Here is a 20,671-nt window from a genome sequence, read left to right on the forward strand (position 1 = left end):
CAAGGTTAACAGTCTCAAGAAGACTAGCCCTGATAGTCTGAAGGCCACCCGAGCTGGAGGAGCCACCTACTCACAACCTCCCCGGCCACCAACTCCAGGAGGAGGGGTCTTTTGTGTCACAGAAAGCTCTGGAGGGTCCTGGCATGACTGTTGCAGCTGCCATGGTCAGATTTGTGTGAACACCTCTGAGGCAGGGCATGAGCAAGAGTGGTTCTTGCCAGAACACCCCCCTCATCTGCAAAGAGAGATCATTTGCGGTGGCAGAAGGGGCATAGGCAGGAATCTAGCCACCCCTTCATACCCACATGCATACAGCTGCGCGGGGACACCATCCCTGTCTGGCAACGTGGCCCGGCAGATGGTCCCCCAGACACACAGGGGGGCCCAGCAACCTGGGCCCCATCGGGCAACCTGGTGCCCTTGGCAGTGCTGGGGGAGCCCTGGGTGTAGCTTCAGTGCGATCAATGTTATGGGCTGAGTCCATGGACCATGGCTGCTGGGGGAAGGGTGCAGCTAGGCTGCCCCATGGCAGCCCCCCAGGTAGCAGCACAACCTTGCTGTTCAGTGCCACTGCACCAAAGATGCTCATACACCTGCTCACACTCCACCACACTCCCTGTCACTGCACTGTGCTGCTGGCTCAGGCAAAATGGTGGCTGTGGCCCCATTCCAGGGCTCCTCTCCAGGTACTAGCGTCAGGGGCAGTGGAAGCTATTGCCAGGTGGAGATGTTTTGGAGCATGACACAGACAGCAACAGACGTTGCCACCACCATGGGCTGTATCACCCAGTGCCGCCACCCCCCCCCCCCGTAAGCAATTTGGCTCTCTTTCTCACTTTCACTTTCTCTCTCTCAAACACTACACACACACACACAAATCCATTTGCCTTTTCAAAATTCCGTTCTGGGTGGGTATTGTTTATTTATGTATTTAATTACAATCATGATTTTTTTTTCTCAAGCGATTCAGCTGGAGGCAAGATGTTATAACTTTAACAAACAGAAAGTTTAAGCTCAACATTCAAAACAGAAGCAAATAAACCTTCAACACATTAGTTCTACAGCAAGAAGAAAAAAGACATTTCAATACAAAAAAGAGCAAGAGACGTGAGGAAGGAGAGAATAATAAATTTGAAGCTGACCTCATTTACTGCTACATAGTACTGCTGCTGCTGGAATTGGGGAGAGTTATCATTTCTGTCCCTCACCACAATCCGAACTTCATGGTTGATAATAGTTCCTACTTTTCTGTTAACGCACTGGACTTGGACCACAATAGACTGAATAGACATTGGTGGCTGTAAAGAAGGGGGGGGGGGGGGAGAAACACAATTACTTTTCAAAAGCACCTGAATGGGCAAAGCAAAGCATACTTTTTGCATAAGATCATTAATGACACTGACTGTTATATTTGTCATCTGGCTACACCAATGGACTGGACAACTTCTAGGTACAAGAAAAGCAGAATTCAGCACTGCAACACTGATGTAGGGTGAGTAATAAATTATCAGGATAACATTTAGCCTTTGTCAAGATTATGTTGGACATTTCAAGAATGAGGAGAAATATTAACCAAAGTAACTATTTCTATATATGCTTCTGGAATCTCTTAAACAATACATGAGAAACTTAAAAGGCATGCAATCATTAGTTTCAACCCTAGTTGGGAAGCCTGAACTGGTCTGAAAGCTTTTTGAAAAGTAAGGATCAAGCACATCAGTGCAGTAAGTCACCACATTAAATTAGAAGCAAACTGATCACTGAACTAACATTTTTTCCTCATTTCAGTTTCCATTTGTGCCACCCTGGAATTTAGTCAGTAATGAGATACATGCAAACATATATACAAATAACACATGTAAGTCATAAATAAAAAAAGGTATGCCCCTATGGCTAGGACATATGAATGCAAACACTGGCTACGTTCATTTGTAATAAACCATGTTTGTTAATTGTAAGAATGAGCCTATGAAGTCTTTGGGCTCCGACCCTTACTCCTTGGTCTCTTTGTGTGCAGCTTTATTGAACTTTTTAAATTCCCAATAAACCAGTTTGTCATGATATTCAGATCATAGGAAACAATAAACCAGGTTTAAACCATATGAACATAAAAGAGCTCTATTGAACCAAAACCAACGTTCCATTTAAACCAGCATCCTGTTTCTCACAGTAGTTAACCTTCTGCCTGGATGACTCATGAGCAGGGGAATAGAGTCAGAAGCTTTCCTTGGCTAATGCCCCCCATTAAGTGGTATTCAGAAGTATTCTGCCTCTGAACAGGTAGATCTCATTCAGTAATCATAGCTGTTAGCCTCCAATGAACCTATATTCCATGAATCTGTCTATTTTATCTTCAATGCCATCTAAGCAACTAGCCATCGCCACATTCTATAACAAGCTTCACAAGTTTATTACATGTTGATTGAGGAAGTACTTGCTTTTTCTATCTTGAATCTACTGCCCAATTCCAGTGAAAAAGGTAAAATTTATGCTAGAGACTGTTAGGGAAACAAAACAGAATGCATCATAATGCTCTTGGACAGACATATTGTTCAAATGTATTTGGATATGTTATCTTATGTGGAGTCTCCATGTTCATTGTGACCCAAAAGCTCTTTTCCAGAAATTTACTCTACTTTACTCTTCATTCGCTCATTTTGGAGAAGTTAGTCTCTTTGGACAAGTTTCCATGTACATACATGCTAAGCGTAGGGTTACTCTACATGTAACTTCTTTTAGGAGTTCTCTACAGAACCAACCCATGCTCTGAGCAGACACACGTCAGCTCTGGGGATTGAGCAGACACACATCAGCTTCTATTAAAAAAAAGAGAGTGCAAATGGGCTAGGAAAGCTGCCACTGGAGGAAGGAGAGCTCCTGCCTTTCTCCATTGCTTCCCACCCACCCACCCCCCGTGCAAACATGGTGCCTGTGGGGGAAAGTTTTCCCCTTTCTGTTGCCTCGTGTGTACACAACACCTCCACATGGAGCAGCAGAAATGGGGAAATGTCTCATTTCCCTTCAAGTACATCTTCCACCATTTTTCTCAACAGGAAAAAACAGACGTTATTGGGGATCACTAAAAAAATCCCATGAAATATTTGGGGGACGGATGAGTAAAATGCTTTATAAGACAAGATTTTACTAACACAGGCTTTCTCTGTGGTGGCCTCTACCCTATGGAACGGGTGCCTGAGGAGGTAAGGAGAGCCTCCACTCTCCTGGTTTTCCACAAATGAAGCAAAATCAAATTATTCAAAAAGGCTTTTTACTCAGATAGGAGGGAAGTATTGTGGGGAGGGGGGTCTCAGATGCTTTGCTAATGAGTTAGAGAGCACAGACTTCACCACTATGTTGCCTTGCATATTATTTGTAGCTTTGAATATGTACTCCTATATACTACCTGTGCTTCATGTTATCTAATGTCAGTCCTAGAACTGATTATGTTCTGTATCAGCAATTCTTCAACTCTGTATTAGATTCTTGCTAATGCTATATCTTTGTAAAATCCTATGACATTGCTTATGGAAATGTCCTTGACAATGTATGGAAACGTCTTTGATACTGTATGGAAATGTCCTTGATACTGATTGCATTAATCTCACACTATGTAATCCACCTTGAGTCTCAGTGAGCAAGGTGGACAATAAATGACATAAACAAACAAACAAACTCAAAATACATAGCACGGAGAAATGGTGTAAGATAATCTATAGCATGAGATAATAATTGGTATGTAGACTGTAGATATATACAACATATTGTTAAGGATATATTTATTGTTTAAAATGTGGATAATGTTGGCAATAATTAAAATGCAAAAATGTGTTTTGCATTAATAAATTATTAAACAGTTCAGTGTTTTCAAGGTTATAAAGTTGAACTTGATATCCAAATATGCAGGTAGTCCTATCTGTTCAGATTGTATTCGCTTGTTTCTGACCAAATAATATAGCCTCCTTCAGGGCTTTTTTTCTGGGAAAAGAGATGGTGGAACTCAGGACAGCACAATGAAGTCACTTTGGGTCAGCTGGAACAAGGGGGGGATAAAGTTTAAATCGCAGAGGGTGATCTAAACTCCCCTCTGTCTGGAGGTCAGGGGGCGGGGCCACCGGCCATGTGACCATTTTCAAGAGGTGCTGGAACTCTGTTCCACCGTGTTCCAGCTGAAAAAAAACCCCTGCTCTCCTTTCTTTACTACAATATATATATATATATTTTAAATTTCAACTCTTCCCCCCACACAGATAGCAAAAATTAAGATATCTGTGCTAAGGCAGCATGTGATACAATAATTTGCATAACTTGTACAAATGGCAGTATGCTTTTTTCACAGAAATAATTTGATCCAGTTGTTAAATCATACTGCCCTGAAGACACATCTTTGGAGATCCCACAGCTTGCCATTCTCTGTTGTGAAGATTGTCCATTTATTCCCACCCTCACCTTCCTGGACTTTATGCAGTGCGTCACACTACATTAACCTGACTTTTACGTTATGCTATTTGGTGGTGTAAAATGACACAGTGACCAAATATTTGGCGGGGGGGGGGGGGATCCATAGGATTGCCTAATTATACTTCATTTAATTCTGCCCAAATGCTTCTTGAACCTTAGGGAGGATGTTAAGTGCTCTTGTTCTCTCTTTAAGAATCTCAAATCATAGAAATACAACAGAAATGCACATATTCACTATCTGAAATAAAAACAGAGACTATCAGATAAATCTGACTTAAAAAAAAACTTCAATAAGGTCCTTTTAAAAATAAGTTGTTAAAAGAAAGGACCTGGTATTTGGTTGTTAACTTTAAAACTTAGGTGCTTCAGGGCTTCACAAGATCAGATGCATGCAAGAATGTGTTCTTTGCCCTGAAGCCCCCAAAGCTGAAGAAAGCATAAGAAGTTAAAGAAGTGAGTGGCAGCAGGGGGGGGGGAAGCTGCAGGTTTGGCCAGAGGGAAGGAACCCCCTTGCCTTATTTAGCTGGCCTGTTGCCTATGGAATATACGTTTAAATCATCACTGCTTTCAAAAAGAATCAAATGGTATTGGCTAAACTGTCAGCTAGTAATATCACCTGAATATGTATCTGAATTTACTACCATATAATTTCCACTCCCCCGATATATAATGGCAACCAGAGAGATCAATTCAGAAACAGTAATAAATTAAGTCTCGCAATAGCATTATACAGTTCAGGAAGATTGTTTCTTTTGTGTTTGAGGGAAAGAGGCATTAAAAGGCATAGGAATTTTTTGCTAAATGTGGAAGACAATTAATTGCTGTGTACACAGACAATAATTTCTGTAGAGAAATGAGAACAATGTCTGCCTTGGCACTTAACTTGATAACAGTAGAAACATAATGGGTGAAGAGGCGGCAGCTTGCCTGTGGGGGTAATGTCTAGTAACTCCAGCTTCCCAATTGAAGACAAAAGAGGGGGGTAAAATTGGCTAGACCCAGACGCCAGCAGCTTATCTTTTTAGTTACTAGGAGGACATTTAAAAAAAAGAGTAAGAAAATGTTCTTCAAAAGATGGAACATTGCTATGGTTACCATTCCCCCCTCCCCTGTTAAAGAGCATTTATACAGGTAAGTGGATATGCATACACTCTTCATTACATAATTCTTTAAAAGGAAAAAAATCCCTTTGGGATATGTGCAGCGTGTTACTTGCCAAAAATAATGTTACAGGTGTTATCCAACAGAAGCCTGCAATAGGCAATATCCCAACAAAAGGCTACAACTGTCATGTTTAGATCTGTTCTCCTATAATAAGGACTGCTACATTGCTAGGAATTAGACCGGGCTTTTTCCATGTACAGCTTCAAGCATTACAGAAACTGAGTTTGACCAAGCCCATAGTAAGAAACAAGAAAGTAACATTTGCATCACGTGTATGTTGAGATTAAAATACTCATTACAAGATTCTGAAAAAGATCATTTGTTCACAAAATCATGTACTGATTTACAGATAATACCTTAAGGAAATGATGACTAACTAGTGGCTTCTGGGCAACAGTAAGAACCAAAGTAGACTTATCTGACCCCTGGTGGCCTTACCAAATTTTAATCAAAGTGGGGTTAAAAAAAATCCTTCACAGATTCACTTGTTAGGAAAAGAAACAATGAGTTTCTTGTTCATTTGATATGTATTCTATAATATTCCTATCTCATATATATTTTAGCGAGGTACTGCTGATCTATACCTCTTGGATATATTTTTTTCTTACTGCTTTTTGGAAGGTCCTAATCCTAATGCACGTGCATAGGGAGCAAGTGTGCCATACCCCCTTTCTTTCTCTATATACACAATGAGAGAAGCTGCAGATAGAGTTGCTGGGGGCTGGGGATCCCCCACTCCCACCCTTCACCCCCCGCCCCTGTTTACCTGGCCAGTGGCAGGCAATGCACCTCTCGGGGCATGCTCCCAGGTGGTGTGGCATGCTCCCACACTCTGTGGTGGCCCAATTTGGCCCAAATCAGGCTGCTGTGGAGTGTGGGAGCACTCTACACTCCACAGCACCCCAATTTGGGACAAATCCAGCCGCTGTAGAACACAGCAGTGCTCCCGTGCTCTGCAGCAACCCGATTCAGCCCCCCTGCAGCGTGTGGGAGTGCTCCAGGGCAGCACATGGCCTGTGCAGTGATGTTACTTCCTGGAAGTGACATCACTGTGTAGGCTGGGGGTGTGTGGATGCTCCATGTGCGCAAGAGAGGGACACCAAAAAGTAGGTGCTGGGTCTCCAACTTCCCGCCCAGGGGGCTGGGGGACCTGCCAATCCTAGTTGCAGGACAGTGAAGGAAGGTGATTGAGAGGATTTTTTTCATGGATCTGCCCCTTGGCTTATTACTCACTACTGTTTGGTTTTCTTCGTGTCCTCGGCTCTCTTGATTTGTTGTCCACAGTCTTGGCCTTGATACTAGTGAGCTAATAACTCAAGTTCTCCTTCTTGTCAGGTTACTCTGACATCACTAAACTTCCTGTCATGTACTTGTAGCTCAGTGGGTCCTATGTTGCCTCATGGAGGTTAAAGATGAGTCCCAAATCTGGAAACACTGAAGTTCACTCATCTATGTTATTCATTGTATGAAATAATCGGGTGGCTTACAAGTTACTGACCTTGCAAAGGATTTTCATTTTTATTTGTTTTTATCCCATGAAAACAGAAAACCTGCTTCTTACCCAACATTTTGTATTTGAGTATGGATATATCCAAGCAGAGCACACATTTTACACCGATTAATTAAGACAGAATATATGCTTTCTACATTTCTAAATGAGTTCATTCTAATGAAATCACAGCTGCCCATATGCAAAAAATGGATCTCTACTGCTGCTGCAGAAGCACAGAACATGGAGGGGTCAGGGAAAACAGTCCCCTTATGTAGACCTCTGTGCCTTTTCTCTGTAGCTGCTGTCAGAATAGGCTTTCAATTCTCAGTTGTATTCATGAATTCCTGAACTGAGAAAATAGCCTCCATCAGGAAATGCCACGCTTTAAAACAGATACAGAAATCTTTGTTTTAAATATTCGACTGAAATTACATTTAAAATATGACAGACTATTATAAAACACAGCAATACTATTTTGGTTTCCATGATCTCAATCTTTACTTTCCGCAACTCATTTATAGTTACAAAGATACTGATTATTTGCGTAAATTCAACATTATTCCAAATGAAACATGGGAAGGGACAATCAAACTTACGTCTCTGTCCAGAATTCTTCCAGTACTATTTAGATAAAGCCTCTGGTTGATAGGATCTAAGATAACCCAGTAGTCTACATTGTCCTTTAATGTGAGTTCAATAGTGGGATCAGGTCCTCTTGCTGTACCTTTGATCAACATGTTGTCTACCAGGATAGTACCTGAAATAAAAACAGAGTTTTTGATACAAAGATGCCTTGTGACTTTTCAAAAAATAATTACAAGTTTGCTCATAATATCACACAACTGCTGTATATAGCATTCATTAATCATGAGCAGAGCTGTTTGAAACAATGATTGTTGAGATTATTTTCCAAGATAAGTGTCTCAACAGAAATGTGTGTTAAATTAATCAGAGAAGTAAGTTTCTAATAGGAAGAATGGAAGGAACGTTTATCTTGTAAATATGGACATAGTCATCTTAGAGAATGGTTTGATTGGTCCTAAATCAACAACAGCATGAACTATTCCATCTTCTGGCTAACATCCCCCCTCCCCCGTTTTTATAGTGTTCTTCATACACACTATCTCTAGCAACTTAGAAAAGGCAAAAACTGCTGTCAATGTAAGCTCTTTGTTTATTCCAACCTGCACAAATTTCCCATTCAAACCAAGTGTCTTTGCATCTTTTAACAAGGTACAGGCATGATATACTATCAGAAGTATTTGGTCTACTCATCTCAAAGGAGAAGGGTATTGCACTTTGGAAAGAACTTGTTCCACCCCACTGACCTTTACATACTAGATTACAACCTGTGGCCTCTCCTGATCCAGTAAGTTCTATTATTTCCTTCAAGGTTTTCATGTATGGAGATATTATTCACATTGTACACATGACGCTTGTCTCATTTACTTTATTATATATATTTGAAACAACACTTAAGAAGTTATCCTAATGATATTAGTTTTTATTGTATGTATGAACTTAAAATCTGCCTTTACTAAATATCCTTTTTTGTTCCTTTGCATTTTGGATCCTCTTAGGTGCTCAGAGTCTTAGGCTAAAAAGCCAATCTGATAACCTACTGCCAATACATCTGAAAGGAATAGATAAGATTTGGATTCAGCACAGAATGACATTTTCTAAACTAACTTCACCCTGTGTACGAGTGCAGCAACACACGTTATCTCCAAATACACAATGGACATTCTTTCTTTCAAAACATCTTCTTAATTTTTCACAATGCCCATATTTCAAACTGAACAAGAGACGAAGGGCAAGCCACATTGGCATCACCTACTGACTCATAGCCACATAGGCCAAAACTTAGACATCAATCTTTTCCTGCACAGACAGCAACAGAAGCTTTAGCAGAACCCAGCACTTGTCATGCGCCTCAGTTGCTCCCTCCTATGCATGAGGAAGTCAGAGGCAAACAGGAGTGAGCAGCTAAGGTGCAGAAGTAGAAACTGCTGGTAGTGAATAAGCAAACAAATATATACAGCTGACAGAGTCCTCTGTTGCTGTTCAAAATGGAGAGGAGATTAGAGAGCCCTTTGCCTGTTACCTTGGCAGCTGATAGACAAGAAAGCTAAGAAACAGAGAAGCCCATCTCACAAAAGCCTCTTTTTTGAACTGAACAAGAAATGAATGGCTGTCGACACTGGTGTCACTGATTGACTCATGGCCACATAAGCCACAATGTAAGTTCTATCTGTGGATCAGGATATCAAACAATCCCCTGCCAGTAAAAAATAGGCTCCTGTCCTATGATATGTGAATGGAGCAAAGTGTATAGAAACAATCTTGTCCACTGGCCCATTCTGAGACAAGCCACTTCCCTCACCAGACATTATAACTGATGTTGACCATGTGTTTGTCCATGCAACAAGGTCTGAATCACAATACTGGCAGTTGCTTTACTGCATATAGCAGTAGTTGTAAAGATTGTACAGTAAAAAAGGAGAGCTGAATATAGTTCATGGGGAACTCTTGCAAATCTGTAACAGAGTTACAATTCCAGGGGTAAGGAAACCCCTACTTATTTAATACATTGAAAAGTCTTGATGGAACTGATCAAAATTGAGAGATTCCTGTAAATTACTGATGAAATCCATCAAAATTGGAATTTAAACCAAAAAAAGCAGTTTCAAAAAAGCTTTCATATTGGTTTAACTCTTCTAATCAGAAAAATACACTTCACTTACAACTAGCTGCCCCCTCTATCTCTCAGCTATTGCCACTTTGGCAAGAAATAAGGAAGTCTGGGGGCTCACAGGGAGTGTTGGGGCAAGGGATAGAACTCATGAATAGTTTGGAAGGATTCTGATCCCATCATATTCCCAAAGAGATTACTGGGAGTGCAATGGGATCCCAACTGAGCTTGGAACTAGGAATAAATATTAGGTATTTTCAGCCTTTTAAAGAAAACAGCTGAAGCACTGTACAAATAATGTCTTTGGGAGTCCTCCTCTCTTCACCAAATGTGACCTCATACTTTGTACAAGAACATTATTAGTTTTGACCCCAAGATATTCAGACAGTGGTTTAGAGGTTGGACTGTGAATTAGCACTCTGCCGGTTTGAATCTCATTACTAACATGAGCTCAGCAGGTGGCCTTGTGTAATCAACTGCTCTCAGCCCCAGCTCTCCATCTGTATTGTGGAGATAATAACAACATTGACTTTGTTCACCAGTCTCAGTGGACACTAATCAGTCTGGAAGAGCGGTATATAAGCACACTGTTATTATTATAGATACCATTGTATCAAGGATCCGTTCTGACAGACTAGAGAATTTGTGTCTTTCATACTTGTATAGATGGAAGAAAAGAACAAGAGCACACTTTGTGTCACACTAGAAGCATTGTACAACAGGGCTCTTTCAGATCCAGTCCCCTCCAAATCTCTTACACGCCCTCAAACAGGAGCTTTTCAACCAGGCCATTCTGAATAACTCAGCCAATTGTAGAAGAAACCACATACACAATCTTTGTACTTTGTTCTCTACAAAAGACAGCTGACCTTTTACACTAAGAGGGACATCATTGGTAAAACTCCAGTTACTTGATTCTAGGCTATTTTAGCAAGTAAGTGCCATGTGTTAACCCTCCTTGGAGAAATTGTTATCATCTTTGTACCAGAATTTCATTCTTAAAAGCAAGCAAACATGAAAGCAATCAGTATAGCACATGTAAAACCAAAGATACAACTCTTATTTTATTACAACAGCTCTTTAAAATTTTTATTGTCTAAAACTGCAGTACCCAGCAAGGATAACTGATAACATAACCACACATACTAGGAAGCTGTACAAAATGTGGGCCACAGAGGTTGTACAATTGTTTGGGGTTGGAGAATCCAGTTTTGCATAATTCACATGAGAATGCAAAACCAGGTTGGCCTCCAATGAGCCTGTCTTCTATATTTCTTAGATACTGAAAAGGAACAAGAAGATCCTGTATTATTTGGAGCCTTCAGAATTATATTTCATTCTCCCTTGGTTTGGTAGGGAAACATCAACTCATACCCAAATCCAGCAGACAGTACAAAAGAGAGAGAGAGAGAGAGAGAGAGAGAGAGAGAGAGAGAGAGAGAGAGAGAGAGAGAGAGAGAGAGAGAGAGAGAGAGAGAACTGCCTGGACCTTTTGTAATTCAGCACCACCACTCTCCCTAGACTGATTGCCGATGGTTGCAAAGAGGGTTGCAAAATGGCACTTCAGTAGAAGTGCAATAAGAGATTGTTCCTTAATATCTGCAGGTCTAAGCTACCTTTTAGACAGTGTTTTTCTACTGATGGAGGGTGTAGAGAAACCAAAAACCATAAATAAAGATGGGAGTTGAATGCAAATGGTGCTATTAAAAAAAAAAACCAGCTTAATTGTTATGAATTGCCAGCATGACCTGAAATAAAACACAGCTCAGGGAAGCAAAGACTTGTTGCTTGGATTGTCAAAGAGAAGTCTTGCAAAAAACTGAAATCCAGTGTCTCAATATTCCTCTCTGATTGCACATGCTTATGTGTGTTTGTGTGTGTGTATGTGCCCTCAATTCACAATTGACTTATGGCAACCCCAGCAAGGACATGTCAAGGCAAGTGAGAAGCAGAGGTGGTTTGCCACTGCTTTCCTCTGCAGAGTCTTCCTTGGTGGTCACCTGTCCAAGTACTGATCCTGCTTAGCTTCCAAGATCTGATGAGATCAGCTATATCATGCCACCCCCCCTCCCAATATTACTGTAGGATTCCTTAATATATACATCATGTTTATCGTGCTGTGATAGAAAGCACTGTAAAGGATAAGGTTTCCTAGGTGCAGCACTTGGAGAGTTGGAGGGTGGGGAGTTTGCAGTGGCCTGGAGTGGGAGCTTGATTGGTGGACTCCCTTCCCTCTGATTGGCCAGTCAGAACCCACCTTCATGATAAGAAAGTAGCTGACAAGATTTTGAAGGGAGTGTGTGTAAGCATCTGACAGGGAAGGTCAGACACATTCCCCTCCAGCATGGGGAAAAAGAAATCTGTTGCTCTAACTGAAACAACTTTGTCTTAAGGAAGACTTTTAGTTAAGGATTCCAAGTATAAAAACCAGCACAAGTTAAAACCCGTTTATGCAGCCAAGTAGAACTGGGTGTCTGTTTTTGGCAGAGTGAGTAGGTAGTAAGTGGAGACTCCCATGAAGCTAGGTGAATATGGTTGTCTTTTTAGGTGAAGAAGAAGAATTACTGCCTAGTGTTTAAAAGAGTTTGGCTCTGAGGAGGACCCCAGGTCTGTTGTAAAGGGAAAACTGTGTTGAACTAACATCTGGAAACCTGAGTGGTAAAAGGCAACTCTGTGAAGAAACATTGTTGCAGAAACCTAACCAATAAACAAAACACCTTTCACTATTAAGGATTAAGAACATAGAAACTTAACTTAAAGAAACCTATTCTGCTTGTTATTTAAAGAGTATTCTGTTCTACCAACAAATTTAACTCCGCTTTCATTCCCTGACTGTCCTTATACCATCCCTGTCTGCTTAATAAAGTTGTAGTTTATTTTTGAACATTACACTGTCTCCAGTGCCATTTCCTACACAGAAGAAGAGGGCTGTCCTCCCCATCAAGTTTCTGAATTGGTCTAAAAAGCCAAACTTCTAATTGCTTATTAGGGTGGGTTATAAAAGAACTTTAAAAGCGTAAATAGAGACATGTTACTTGGGGCTGCTCAGCCAAAGTTGGCAAATCTGCCTTCGATGGGGGAATGAAGGGGGGGGCATCATACATGGGAAAGGGGTTATCACTCAAACTGGAACTAAGTGTTACTCTTGGGGAAAAAAACTATAGAAAACACTATACATAGAAATGGAAACTAATAGGTTTCTTTCTGGAAACCTTGTTTTGTGGAATGGTGTACACTCTCTTAATTCTCAAATGTTGTTTGCCACTTAAATATCTAGAACAGACATGAAAAGGGATCCTTGTTCTTCACATGCTGCTTCATATGCTGATTTACTTCAGTATATTTTAATTGGTTACTGGTCTGATGTAACAAAGATAGAAAGATGTACTTGTACATTTTTCCTGATTTGAATAAGTTGAAAGGAATTCAAGTAGACCTCACTACCATATGATGGCTTTTTGTGTGAATATGAAGCATACATATTAATTGTTTCTACATTTCAGAACAGGAACACATACTTGTTTTCAGCTGATGTCTTCCCAAATGAATTATTGGTGATGCTAACTAGTTTCAAGTAAGGAGCTTGTAATCAGAAGCTCCAAATTTTGAGTTTTATCTTATTTCAAGTTGGATGCAACTCAAACTGAAGTTTGCCTCCACCTCCTGTTACCAGGCCCCAGTGAAGTGATTTGGAGCATTTATATCAGGTAGCAGATTAGGAGGGGCAACTTCCTGTCCTGTTCCCTGTCAGCCTCCTGCACCTACCTGGGAGCCACAGCATGTAACCTTCCTTACCTCTTCTCTCTCCAAAGTGTTTTTAAAAGCAGTATGGCAATCCACGCATAACAGTTGCCTAATCCCTCAAGGATCCTCCTTGCAAGAGTTCAGCTGCCATTTCTGGTTGCCTCTTGTCAGGTCAACCCAAACAGTGGCTAAACCCTCGTGTGAGTTCAGGAAATCCTATAGGAGGCATGCAGATTGCCATGTTATTTTTACAAGGAGGTGAAGCAGTGAAGACGCGGATGGAGTAACTTCCTCCAACTCTTGTATAAAAGTGGCAGCAGGAGTAGAGCAGTGTAGGACAGTGGCAGCAATTACTGCCTCTGATAGTGCAATACCTTGTGTCACCACTATTGAGCCCTCCCTTTTAAGCTACCAAATACAGAACTCTTTGTGAAAATGGTGGTCGAGAGTGTCTTTAAGTCATAGCTGACTTATGGCAACCCCTGGCAGGGTTCTCATGGCAAGAGACTAACAGAGGTAGTTTGCCATTGCCTGCCTCTGCAACCCTGGTCTTTGTTGGAGGTCTCCCATCCAATTACTAACCAATTACTAACCAAGGCTGATCTGACAAGATTAGGCTCATCTGGGCTACAGAGGTCAGGGTCTTTGTGAAAATAACTGGGGGATAATTAAATACAGGAGAAAAAGAATACTCAGTATTCAACCTGTCCTGCCACTAAGATGGTGGTGCGGACGGGAGCCTAATGACATGGCTCCTGCTATGGAAGCAGCAATTAACATCTAATTAACACCTAAGTAACATCTAAATAACATCTAATTTAAGCTGCTGGAATTGTTGAGAGCCTGAGCTCACACCAGCTCGGCATGGACAACAGAGCTACTTAATTTGCAATGGAAAACAACATTTAAACCAGGAGGTGAGTGGTGAGAGAATAAGAGAGGGAGAGTCCCGGCACAGCTTGGAAGGTTGAATAAACAACAGTTGAAAGACAGTAGAGCTTGACTCACCAGCAGCCTTTGATGTGATCTAGTGAGGCGAGGTGAGTTGAAGATGCTGTGCTGCAGGGGACCCCCTCAAAGAAGACACTGAGGCTGGATAGAGGGCTGCTACCTGCTATCAGGAGGCCTGCAGAGTGGCTGATGGCGCCTGCCTGCAGGGGCAGGGCCTGGAGTTACCAAAGGTGCCCGAGGCCTGCCGAGGAGGGCTGAAGGCATCCAGGAAATATCCAGGGATGGCCGAGGCCTCCGAAGGTTGCTGAAGACACTGAAGCCCTAAAAGAACTATTGGAGACTCCTGAAAGTTTCTGGGAGTGTGTGGAGACCCCCGAAAGCTGCAAAGATACTGGTGGCATTCTCTCTGGGAGAAAATAAGAACAGGTTAGAGTTGCAGGAGTTATTGTGGGAGTATTGGGAAATTGTGAATGGGATTGTGTAAATGACTTTATTATCAGACTTGTTGAAGAACTAGGGGGGGAGGGCTGGAGAGCTATTGAATTGCTTAAGGTTTTAGACCCATTTATAAGATGAATTATTGAGTGCTGGGAAGCCACTGGCACACAGCAATTAATGCTGATGGATTTATACACTATAAGTCATACTCCTTGTATGGCGGACTTAATTTAACATTGTAAATTTATAAAAGAAAAAAAATTGATATAGTCATGGGTATGATTGAGTAGGGAATTTGAATTGATGTAAAACTTGTTGGGTGGAAAGGATATTGGCTGGGGGGGCATTGTAGTTCCACCCATAGAATTAAATGTGGCTGTGGTTCAGAACCCAGACATAAGAGAATTAATTGATGGGCAGAGAAGCATTGGTCTGAATTTTTGATAGGGTACTCTCCACTGATAAATGTCTGTATACTGTGATTAGCACTGCAATTGAAGAGAGCTAGTAGCTTGGACGAGCGGTGTGAGCAGCAGGGTGGTAGACGTGGAGAGTGGGGCCAGAGATCCAGGTCCTCTGGGGATGAGGGAAGTATGGCAGTGGGACCCAGGGAAGGATGAGAAGGACACAGAGATATGGTGAAGCTCGATGTTCTTCTAACCTGCGTCCCATCCCGAGGCATGTTGGGTGTGGAGCTAGGAAATATAACCCCCCCTCGACACTGATGTTGTGTAATGCCATAAATAATAAGACCAGAAACATTGCACGATTACTTAGTGGCAAATGATGTGGACCTGGTATGCATGACTGAGACCTGGGTGAGGGAGGGTGAGACGGTTGCCCTGAACGAACTAGTCCCGCCTGGGTTCTCGGTCCTTCATCAGTCCCGAACGGGAGGCCGGGGGGGGGGGGAGTGGCGATTCTTGTCCAAGAGTCTTTCTCTTTCAGGCTGCTCCCCATCCCGGAGATCTCCGGCATTGACTGTGTAGGTCTAGTGTGGGGTGCCGAGGAGAGTATGGCCATCTGTGTTGTGTACTGGCCACCCAGTGCACCAGCAGATGCCCTGCCACGTCTGCTAGAGGTGGCGGCTGGATAGGCCTTGGAGCACTCAAAACTATTGCTGTTGGGTGACTTCAACGTCCATGCTGACAATGACGCCTCTAGTGGGGCTGTGGACCTGGTGTCCTCCATGGCTGCACTTGGACTTTCCCAGATTGTTTCAGCCCCTACACATCAAGCAGGCCACATGCTGGATTTGATCTTTGGGATGGAGATGGATGTGGTGCTAGAAACAACTGAGTTGGTGCCATAGTCAGACCACATGGTCCTGAAGGCTCGGCTGGATATCCCACCCCTCCCCTGCAAGGGTGGTGAGCTTATTTATGCTCGCCCATGGAGACTTATGGGTCCAATTGGTTTCCAGAATGCTCTGCGGGATCCGATGCTCCCTAGTGGTTTGTTGGATGAGCTGGTGGAAGACTGGCAAGTCTGTCTTTCCGAAGCCATCGATAAAATTGCCCCCTCCCCCGTCACCCTCTCTGCCCCCATACCAAACTAGTTCCCTGGTATACAGAGGAGCTAAATCAGAAGAAGCAGGTGCTGAGACAGCTAGATTGAGTGTGGCGGCGAACTCGTGACGAAGAGGCAAGAACATCGTATAGGACTTTTATGAAGGCCTATGAGATGGCAGTGAAGGCTACAAAGAAAGAGTTTTATGCAGCCTCCATTGCATCAGCTAGCTCACGCCCAGTTAAACTGTTCAATGTGGTTCAGTCCTTGGTCTCCTTATCAGGAGTGGACCATCAAAATTCAAATTCGGATATTAGCTGTGAGGCTTTTGGGAGCTTTTTTGCTGATAAAATCTTGTCTCTCCGCCATGATCTCCCAGCCACAGTTGATACAGAATGCGAACTGGAGGCCCCTTGGCCGCCTTCTGGGATAATATTAGACCATTTCAGTCCACTCTCTCGGGATGAGATTGACAGGATTCTGCGAGGAGTTAGGCCTACCACATGCTCCTTGGACCCTTTGTGGCTGGTGAAGGCCGGTGTAGATGGGCTCCGGGAGGCCATTGTCAACAAGTCTCTGAGCTCTGGGATCTTTCCTGGAGTGTTGAAGGAAGCTGTGGTTAGGCCTCTTCTGAAAAAAACATCTTTGGACCCTACCGTGCCTGTCAGTTACCACCCAGTTTCGAACCTCCCGTTCCTGGGCAAGGTGGTTGAGCGGGCGGTGGTAGAGCAGCCGCAGGTCTTCCTGAATGATTCCTCATCCTTAGATCCTTTCCAGTCTGGCTTCCGTCCGGGACATGGGACAGAGATGTTGCTGGTCGCCCTGATGGACGACCTCCGTAGACAGCTGGATCAAGGCGGGTTGGTGCTGCTGATATTGTTATATCTATCAGCAGCATTCGACACGGTCGATCATGACCTGTTGATCCACCGCCTTGCCGTTGTGGAGATTCGGGGGACAGCCTTACAGTGGTTTGTCTCTTTTCTTCACAGTCGGGGACAGAGGGTGGCACTAGGGGAGAAGTTGTCATCCCGCCACCCGTTGATGTGTGGTGTCCCTCAAGGGGCAATACTATCTCCCCTGCTATTTAACATATATATGTGTCCCCTCGCACAGCTGGTACGAAGTTTCAGACTTGGGTGCCATAAATATGCAGATAACATCCAATTGTATTTGATGATGGACGGATGGCCCAACTCTGCCCCAGATGTCCTGGAACGTGCTTTCGGAGCTGTAACTGGATGGTTGAAGCAGAGTCGGCTGAGACTGAATCCCTCGAAGACAAAGGTCCTGCATGTGGGTCTAGGGTCCATGAGTGCGGGACTCTGGCTCCCCGCTCTCGATGGAGCACCACTTACGCCACTGTTGAGAGTGAGGAGCCGGGAGTGGTCCTGGATGCTTCCCTGTCTATGGAGGCACAGGTCTCAGGGGTTGTTCAATCCTCATTTTTCTATCTAAGACAGGCTCGACAACTTGTCCCTTACTTATCGACCCATGACCTTACGACAGTGATCCAGGCAATGGTCACCTCCAGATTAGACTACTGTAACTCGCTCTATGCAGGGCTTCCCTTGGGCTTGATCCGGAAACTGCAGCTGGTTCAGAATGCAGCTGCATGGGTGGTTGCCAGAGCTCCAATCATGGCACATATAACACCCATCCTCCATCAGCTGCTCTGGTTACCGGTTGAGTACCGGGTCCAGTTCAAGGTTCTGGTGCTGACCTATAAAGCCCTATGTGGACTGGACCCAGCATACTTTCAGAACCGACTCTCCCCATATGTTCCCCAGAGGTCGCTTTGATCAGCCAATAAGCACTTGCTGATGGTCCCTGGCCCCAGGGAGGTCCGCTTGGCCTCTACCAGAGCCAGGGCCTTTTCGGTCCTGGCTCCGACCTGGTGGAACTCTCTGTCTGAGGAAACTAGGGTCTGGCAGGATTTGTTATCTTTCCGCCAGGCCTGCAAGACGGAGATGTTCCACCAGGTATTTGGTGGGGGCTAGGCTGTCCTCTCACCAGCCATACAACTGAAGACCATCCACCACCCATGCAGGAGCATCATAAGCATGATGCAAGAGCCAAGCCCTGCATCTAAAATGCTGTATTTTAATATTTATATCCACCAATTTTAATTGTATATCAAATTATGTTTTAATTGCAAATTTGAAAACCACACCAGTGAACCATAGAGGAAAAAGGTTGAAAATGCCCCCCCCCCCCGCCGAAATCAGCTTATATTTGTCTTAGATATCCTCCCTCCCTGATTTTTGGGAGAACCTTTCTCTACAGGGTTTCTCTTCATATGATGACCCTATATCTGGGGATGTGCTGCCTTACTTTCCAGTTGGGATGAGCAAGGGAATTTGAGAGAGTACAAACTTCAAAAAAAATTAATTTCATTTACTCCACTACAACCATGGGGCTTTTTTGAAATCAAAAATTGAATAGCATTATACCAATGTTACAGTATAGCTAAGTATATCAGGTTCTTGAATTCCAAGCTTTCATTTTTTAAAAAGCAAATCTCTATGTCCTTTGGTTGCAGTGATATGCTTTTTTTCTTTATATCTCCACAATGGAAGCAGCAGAGACTTGCTTTCACTTTTATGACAGCTGGAAATTCAGAGAGCCTAATACACATAATTGCTATAGTGTTCTAGAGATAGTACACTATTAATTACTAATTAAAAACATCAAGAGCCGCCCAGGGGCAGTGGGAGGAAATGGCTACCTTGACAGCCAAGCCTTATGGCAGTCTGAGAGTTCACCAGCCCACTTGCCATTTTCCAGCTGTGGGGCTCGGCCTGCCAACTCTGATGTTGGGGGGGGGAGGGAAAGCCTCAGCAGGGATAATGCCAACATGATAAGTCCAGGGCCAGATCAGTTATTTCTCTTTAAAAATTTAAAGAACCAAGAGTTGGGGGCAGGCCAATAATCAGCTTTTAGTCATCATCTCTCTTCACTTTAAAGAGAATAGTGATATCAACTAACAGCTATTTCCAGACTGGATTCCACTCCTTCCTTCCCCATTCCCACAACTCCCTGAAACCCCATAACACTTCTGAATCTCCTGGAGATAAATGTTCATTGCTCTTGGAATCTGAGGAGTGTTTTGGATCACAAGGCAACCCGAAACAGGTATACTTTCAGGTAAAATTTCAGCCCAGGTATACCCAAATGCAGCCTGCTGGTGAGTGGACGCTGCACAGCTCCTTGCCTCCCTTTACATCTATCCCAGTTCATGTCCATTCCTGGCTTGTCTCAGCTGCCAGTAAAGCAAGAGAGCAAGTAAGTAGGGCAGGCATGCAAGGGAAGGGACAAGCAAACACATACCTTGTTTGCCTCCCTATGTCCCCATCCAATGACAATGCCAACTACTGTCTTCTGGCAGTGGTTAGGCCTGGCTTGGTTGGTGAGTAGTCACTGCATAGTGCAGTTGCCTGCTCCCTCTGCCCCTTGCCTTGTATCCAAGGCAATTTTTAGTCTTTGCAACACAAGCAGCAAAAGGACAGGGCTAGCAATGAGATATTTCATAATATCAGTGTAAATAGTGTGCAAAATTTCTACCAAAATAATATTTATGTTGATTGATCTTCAACTGAACCTCATCTATATTCTGGTTGCCTATATATACTATTCCTTTTTCAAAATACAAATTCACATGAAATACATCAAGACAGAGAAGAAGAATGCTCCAGCAGAATTCCTTACCTACATCATGTTTGTATGCATAAAGGAAGTGACAATAGCGGTCAAAAGTTTCATATGAATACGATTCCCTCCCCACGTATTCCAAATCTCTGGGGAGACACTGTACTTACAGGTAGAGATCAACTGTAAATGTCTCAGTACTCATATAAGTTATATGTAATAAGCAATGTCATGGTATGGAACTCTTGTGCTACATTTTTATTTTGAGAATAACAGTAGCATAGCAACTGACTGCATCTTCCCCATTGCTACGTGAGCTGGTACAACCATTTTCCCACAGAACCCAATACTACCAACCAGATTTGATTGTCATCTAGATTTTTGTCAAGTGGAGGAAGTTGCAAGCTCTTCCAACAAAACTCTTTATCTCTTCCAACAAAGCTCTTCCTCTCTTCCAACAGAACTGTAAAAAACACCCTGCTAATGAATTTGAAGCACTTCTATAATAGTAAAACTAGCAGTCATTAGTTGAATTCCTGCTTTAATTTACTGTTAGCATATACTTAAATAGCCAA

The 20,671-nt window shown here is 43.0% G+C and overlaps 1 protein-coding gene across 2 annotated transcripts in view; it reads right to left on the reverse strand.

The window, feature by feature from the left end:
* PCDH15 (protocadherin related 15) overlaps positions 1 to 20,671 on the reverse strand; it is a 521,765-nt gene that overhangs the window by 363,882 nt on the left and 137,212 nt on the right. For both annotated transcript variants that reach the window (XM_054983659.1, XM_054983658.1), the window contains 2 exons: positions 7,711 to 7,871; positions 1,143 to 1,298 (listed from right to left, as the gene is read on the reverse strand). In XM_054983659.1, coding sequence (XP_054839634.1) covers positions 1,143 to 1,298; positions 7,711 to 7,871 — 317 coding nt within the window. The remainder of the gene's footprint in view (positions 1 to 1,142; positions 1,299 to 7,710; positions 7,872 to 20,671) is intronic.

Source organism: Eublepharis macularius, chromosome 6 (genome assembly GCF_028583425.1).
Source record: "Eublepharis macularius isolate TG4126 chromosome 6, MPM_Emac_v1.0, whole genome shotgun sequence".
NCBI lineage: Eukaryota > Metazoa > Chordata > Lepidosauria > Squamata > Eublepharidae > Eublepharis > Eublepharis macularius.